Consider the following 7,530-nt stretch of genomic DNA (forward strand, 5'->3'; position numbering starts at 1 on the left):
GAGCAGAATCATGGAGCAGAAGCAGTGATAACTACAAAAGAAGTTCTAATAGGAAAAGCCGATGAATTATACGAGCGAGAACAATAGGAGGAAATACATAACCTTCTAATAAATTATAAAGTAATTACATTGCGTATATCACTTATAAATGTAGATAACAAAACTGAACATTTGTATAGGATAGCGGTGATATTGAAATTATATGGCGTTTGTGTAGAGCAATGTATAAATTGTCTAAGACTGTGAGTGAAGTAGATGGAAAGAAATGAATTTTCGAATCTTATGACTAAATACTTAAAGCACTTGAAATAAATGAGGATAATTGGGCTGCATACAAATGGGCATCGATTCTTCGCAATTGTAAGACTCTTTATGAAGGAGTGAAGGCACAAATAAAAGAGTCATATAATATTAAGAAACATATGCTGGTATATTTCATGATAATATATTAATATTTCTTTCCCTGATACGATGTCAAGCAATTGTATCGAATATGTTTAATATCGCAGAGAGCAATGGAACTAAATGCAAAAGAACCACCTCTTATGTACATGCTTGGTACTTGGTGCTATCAAGTTGCTGATTTAACATGGTATCAAAGAAAAATTGCATCTGTAATATTTGGAGAACCACCATCTTCATCTTTTGAGGAAGCTCTAAAATATTTTGAAACCGCAGAGGAAATTGATCCCAATTTCTATAGTCAAAATTTATTAATGTTGGGCAAAACCTACTTAAAATTAAATCAGAAAGAGCTATCTATGAAATATTTAAAAATTGCCCTTGAATATCCTGCAAAGAACGAAGATGATCGAGATGCTAAACAGGAAGCACAAAAGTTGTTAAAGAAACTTTAACAAACTTGACGGAAATTATGATCTATTATATGATAAATGGATATTATTATAGGATATGGAATTGAAGGGATAAAGTAAATTTAGAATCTATCTTTTAAGTAGAAGTATAAAATTTATTTACTATAAAGTACAGTACAACTTATGTGTGATGAGCTTTTTATACGCAACATCTAATTTAAGATTTAAGATTACTATATACATGTATATTTTATAAAATGTTTTATTTCAAAATGTAACATGTAGCAAATTTTAAATAGTTAATAGCAGTTGAAGAAAATTCGTATATACAATATGTCATTAAACTACCTTTCTCGCAAAAATTAGTTAAAGAAATATATTGTAACAGAATTAAAGTATCAAAATGTTAATGTAACATTGTCACAAATATCACGGTTTAATAAAGTAGTTTCCAAGTCGAATTATCGGTCAGGTGATTCTTCATTTTCCTCTTCCTCTCCGCGAGCCATAATTCCATCTTTTTGGAAAGCAGAGAGAAAATCAAGATATTGGCGTGTTTGAAGGCCGATTATCTCCCTTGGCACTCTTCCCATCAGATGGTATACAAAGGAACGATGCAGGCCAATCTGCATAGTGTGTTGACCAATCGGGGAAGTATACTGCACCACAACGTAATCCGGTGGTAGATCTTCCGGAACATGTGATATGGTGTGAAAGGCGTTAAATCCAAGTTGAGATTCCGCCATCGTTTCGTTATAAGGCACAATCTGGAAACAAAAAATAAAAAAAAAAAAAATTTAATTTACGAATTGCGTGAAAAATCAGTGGAAGAAACGATTGAAAGGAAATAAGATACTCACTGTTCCAAATGTGACGAAAATGTATAAGGACGCTACCAATCGTAAAGCACTTCCAAACCTGAAGAACTTTTAAACGTTCCGCTCGATATTCGAACTGGAAATGCCCCCTCGAGCGAAATGCCGAGTTTATATAGTCGTCGGTGAGTTCCATGTGTATTACTACAGCATGGATTAGGACTTTTTGGGGGGACCCCCTAACTAGCAGGTAGGTAAAAGCCAAGTAGTTGTTTGTTTGTTTGATGTATGAAATATTGTTTAAGGGACAGACGGATTAGCAGGTGCGATGGTCGCCTCGGGTATTCCTTTGTCACCCTCTTCTCAATTATGGAAAATTCGAGAATGCGTTAGAGGATAAACAATCACAATAGAGTTGGAGAAAAATGCGATTCTAATTTATTATTAGTCATCGAGTAGGAAGCGAATACATTGCTTTTTTTTTTTTTAATTTACGCTTTCTAATAAATAATAATTTATGTGTTACTTCTATATGGGTTACATGGTTATCACCACTGGGTTATTGGAGCAATAATCGTCTCGGGCGGTAGTTTATATTTTGTGTTTACATTCATAGGAGTTCGCTAATATTATAATTATGAATTATTCGAAGTACGTATATCGCTTAAATATATTCGAACGAATAATATACTTTATACAGAATTATATACTGAAACATTGAACGATACATCTACCACCGCTTCATTATTTCTTATGCATTAATTACACAGTCGTCGTATTTAGTATATAGTAAGTACAGCAGAAAAGTATTTGATCGATATAGTTGTCGCTTGTGCTATTCCGAAGATTGCATTGTAAATATCGTTTAGCTTTGAATATATTTTATTATCAAGGGACAGCTTTTTGTCGTTGGTATTTGGCGGAGGGTAACGATTAGTCAATAATGAGTCGTGAACTCCTTCTAGGTAGATTCAGCGAGAGGACAAGAGGTAGCTATATAATTCAAAAGCATTAATAGTTCCCGTTTTCCTTCTGCTTGAGAGAATGATTCATTGTCAGTAGATATAAAGAGGATATTATTCGATTTTTATTACGAACGTACATTAATACAAGTTTTGCTTATAGAATTAAGTTGTAGAAAATAATGGCAGTAATTGATCAATGCGAGTATCGAAAATTAAATTTCAATTTCGATGCTCTTGGATTTATTAATTATTTAAATTTATAACAATTAATTTTAATATAACATAAACTAGATATTCATCCGTTTATATTGCTCAAGGTATTTTTATTCCTTTTTATTTCAACCGTATTATTATTTTCAACGTATTATTTCAATTTTCAGCGTGTATGGTTGAATAAGTTGTTGGACAAACAATCGAAGTTATCTTAATTATTCGCGTATAATTAATATTATCAAATCGGTTCATTCAGTTTCCTTTTTATCGTTTTATATCGTTCCAAAACGGGTAACTGAAGCTCTTCGAATTTCACAAAGCTATCCCTTATTAAACGTTCGACAGTTCGCCATTCACCTTTCGCATTTTATTATCATGAATTCGCTTATTATCATGAGTATACAGACTGAATATCGTCTTTACAATTACGTACTGTCGACTATCACATTAAATAACGAGAGCTTTAGAAAAATTGAATTTGATCGCGTACCTATCGTCGTCTTAAGCATGCAAGTCGATTAAATTAAGCAGAAAAAGGAACGCATTGTCGATCATCGTTATTATGCTCGTTAACTTTACAGGAACAGCATGTTGAGATCGATGTTGAATAATTTCTGACGAAATGCAACAATATCACCGAAGCCGAAAAGAGAGCCGCCGACGTCGAGCGATACTTCAGGGAAGATTGAAGTCGACGACCAACAACCAATAGACCAGGCCTACGAATCAACACCATAAGAGCAAGACTACCCACGGTGGTTCTACGATCCGACGGACGACGATATAAATTCCTCGTTGATAGCGGAGCAGGAATTAATATACTTAAACGACTATGTGTATTAAGACCAACAATAGTGAAAGAACAAAAATTCTCGATGGGACACTCTAGATTTAAGACTAACGAACACGCGTTGATAAAATTATTTGGTAAGGTTGTAGAATTCTTCGTAGTAGACAATAACTTTCCGATTATAGAGGACGGCATACTTGGTTTTCCAGCCCTATCTAAATTTAAATTTGAACTATCAAACCAACAACTCAAACTAGACAGTAACATGCTCTTGTTGCAACAGGAAAACGACTTACCCCCAAAACAAACAGTGTCAAAAGAAAAGATAATACCGCAGCCGACGCACTACCTAGAATACATGTTCTAACTAGACGAGACGAAAATTATTCATACAAACGAAAAGATAGGTATAGGCGACGACAGTTTTACAGAGACAGAGAAGAACGCGATCAAAAACGTAAAATTGTAAAATCCCAATCAGTTTTCAAAGAAAGAGACCCCGTTTTAGGACATAACGATTATAAAAGGTATAAACATGATGTGGAATGGTTAGGACCATATACAATTGATAAAGTATGCACCCCATATTATTTGATTCAAGACAAAAAGGTACACGGCAATCGTTTAAAGCCCTACTTTCCAGGTCGACACTTCTCTTTGCCAGAATAGTATCCGCAGAGATAAATACCACACAAAAAAAACAAACAAACAAAAAAAAAAAAAAACTGTATTCAGAAAAAAAAGAGAGAAAAGAATATTTCCATAACAATTTATGTATTAATCTATTTTTTCTGCCGAAATGAAATTTTAGGCAACAGCCCCGCCAGCACCAAACGCCCTAGCCGCAACACCCAACACCTATACCTCAACCAATACATGCCACCCCGAAGGAGAACAGGAATCAGGTGTAATTTTCAAACCACATCGAGTACGATTTCGCAAAAGCCTCCTGAAGAAAACTTGAGGGACCAAGCTTAATCTAAGAAGGGGGGAATGTCACGGATCAAATTTCTGCTTAGCACGTGTTACGCCAGATGTAGTGGTCCTTGCGAGATTCCTCATAATCTGGGCGCCAAGACCTATCCATTGTTACACTGACCCGCAACAGGCCTAAGGAGATACCGTAAACCGAATCTGTTCAGTTTCATTTCTCCTCACATAAACATTTTCGGTTTACAGATGGTCCTCATGTTTGTTGCACGCTCTTACCTATTACGGAGAAAGCGAGTGTCTGGCGAGATAACAGACTTTTCCCATGAACAAGGATGCCGATATCTGGTTTTCTTTGTCTTTACAACTTCTTTTATTAACCAATGGGCATCGCGGATCATTACCCTCACTTTTCTACCGAAAAGTGTGGACGACGAATCCGCGTTCTGAGTTCAAAAGGGCACACCCACACCGAGCTTTCTTCCTTGATGGTACGAGACAGGTCCGAACTGTTCTTCTTGCGATCTTTTGTAATAAAAAATCTAACTGTGTCAAATAAACTCGATTTTATACTGCAGCTTTTGTAATCACTTTAAAAATTACGCGACAAATGCAACGTATCTAAACTCTACGAGAACAGCAAGAAACGACAAAATTATTACTCGTGAAAATAGTTTACCAATTATTATGTTACATTCGAACATTTATTTTCACGCGCTTCGTAAGATCCATAAGAAGTTGTATCATTATAGCTTCTAAAATAGGTAAGTACTTGTTTGTCAAAATACGCAGGTAGTCGGATTAGAATGACGTTTTATCTTTTATCATATTTTCCTGTTTACTATCGTTTTTCAAATAACGTTTACAATTTGTACATCTATAAATAGATATTCACAAATATTTCCAGTCTTACTATTTTCCAAACATAATTTCTGATTTTAAACAATTTCGCCGTAAGAAAATGTTACAGTTACTAACCGAACGTACGTATAAAAAGATTCAACTCGTATCTGTAAGAGTCGTTGTGCAATTTAATTTCCGATATCCATATCAAATATTAAAAAACGTAAATTATCATTGAAAGCGTAACATTATTTCCATCGTCGCTAATAATTTACTAATTACGTCAAAGAATGTTAACGTATCCTTAACAAATCGCTTTCTATATTCTCGCAGAAAATTTGTATTTTTGCACTTGCATTATACGCGCTAACCGCGTATTAATTCTATATATTCATGCAACATAGTGGATAAATAGGCGTATCATACGTAGCGACGTAATCGTTTAGCGTTGCAATCGTCTATAGAATATGATCATACGTTACGTCCTGGCAACGTCGACCCACTATTACAGAAATTACCAGCATCGTAGGGGGTGGCCGGTGGGGTAATCGCTATCACCGGCCTGGCTCTGTAATACTTTTTCATCAATGCATCGCCGATCTGACGAAAACTAGGCAAGGTTCGCCAGCAGGTTCTCACGGTGCAAGAACCGGACACGCCGTGACATTTGCACTCTGTTTGCAGCAGAGCTTTAACTATCTGCAATGAAACAATACTCACGCAATTCAGCATCTAATCCGTGCCATTTATAGCAGTATAATTTCAAATTTCTATCTTTCGTACTACGTTAACCATCGATTATACATCGAATGCGACCGACGCGTACTCTTTAAGTTACGTTACTACGAAACCTCGAAATAATTATACTATCGTTCGCTATTTTAAAGCTTGGCTAATTATTCTTCACGAGCATACGATTTTGATATTCGTATCGTAAGGAAATATCAATCTTTCGAAGTTGGCAATCGGGAAAATACGAGCACGTGCTTCTGTCATTCATTCCGTGATACGTTGTTAGTTACATTTATCATTTTCATATCGTAATTCTGTCATTCTTGTGCTAATCATCGATCGTAGTCTGTGGTAGCTGCTGCTCCAACGATATCCTACGAAAGGATTAAAACGCTACGTCTTTATAATATAAACTGCTACATTCAACTATTACCTTCTGAATCGTTACCGACGAACGAACGTTACGATTTTGCAAAAACTGCGAAACTCCTCTCTTACGATTAGAAGACGTTCGCACCATGTTCGAACTGTTCGATGCACGCGTTTCTCCGTCGCTTCGCTCATTGTGTGTCCGACGATGGACGCGTATGCTCAGAAAACTGGTTTACATTTCGAATTATCGGGTGACGGTGGGGGGTGGGTGCAGAAGTGAGTTGAAAAAAATCGCCTGGAGCATAAAGTATGCGGTGCGGCGAGGCGATCGACGTTAAGAATAAATCGTTAGCAGGCGCGCGTCTGTACACGCGGGCACAGATCGTACGTGCAACCACGCGATATCCTAACGATAATCCTAATCCTATCGATAACCTAACCCCATCATTCTTCCGCCCCGCCCGGTGTAGACGATACTACCTACGGTCCCGGAGGAAGGCCCCGCCTACATACCACAGTTAAGCGGGCACCCGATGGAACTCGAGGGCCCGGTCTATCTTGTCCCAGGGGGGATTATTTCCATTCCTTAATCCTTATGCATCCCTATTCTCTTATATCAAATATTGTCCAAACTAGTTCATTTACGATACAAAAAATCATTAGGGACTCTAATTATAGTACGGATTGCAGAAGAAAATACGAATATTAAACCTGGCTTAACCCTAAGTCGTTAGAACATCTGTTCTACCTGTTTCGTATAGAATTTACATAGGTTGCCAACTTCGAAGGTATCGATATGCGGGCAGTTTGTTTGCCGAAAGGTTTTTATCATACGGCATCTTTCTTTATTAAACATTTCAAAATCTAGGTTAATAATTACAATTCTCTCGATCGTACGATATCTTCGAATAGCAAGAGAGATACACAAGCTATCGAAAAATATATATAAAGGTAATTTTTAGACAAATAAAATATTCAAGACAACGAACAAAGATTCACGTACGAAATCGTCGATCGACGTTTATTTTTCAAGTTATAAATAGAAAATTTAATTT

General features: G+C 36.2%; 1 protein-coding gene across 1 annotated transcript; it reads left to right on the forward strand.

The window, feature by feature from the left end:
- Positions 1-297: 297 nt before the first annotated feature.
- Positions 298-905, forward strand: LOC139991444 (regulator of microtubule dynamics protein 1-like). Its single transcript, XM_072011499.1, has 2 exons — positions 298-428; positions 510-905. The coding sequence occupies exons 1-2, from the start codon at positions 423-425 to the stop codon at positions 855-857; spliced, it is 354 nt and encodes a 117-aa protein (XP_071867600.1). The 5' UTR covers positions 298-422; the 3' UTR covers positions 858-905.
- Positions 906-7,530: the final 6,625 nt, after the last annotated feature.

This window comes from Bombus fervidus, chromosome 10 (assembly GCF_041682495.2).
Source record: "Bombus fervidus isolate BK054 chromosome 10, iyBomFerv1, whole genome shotgun sequence".
Lineage (NCBI taxonomy): Eukaryota > Metazoa > Arthropoda > Insecta > Hymenoptera > Apidae > Bombus > Bombus fervidus.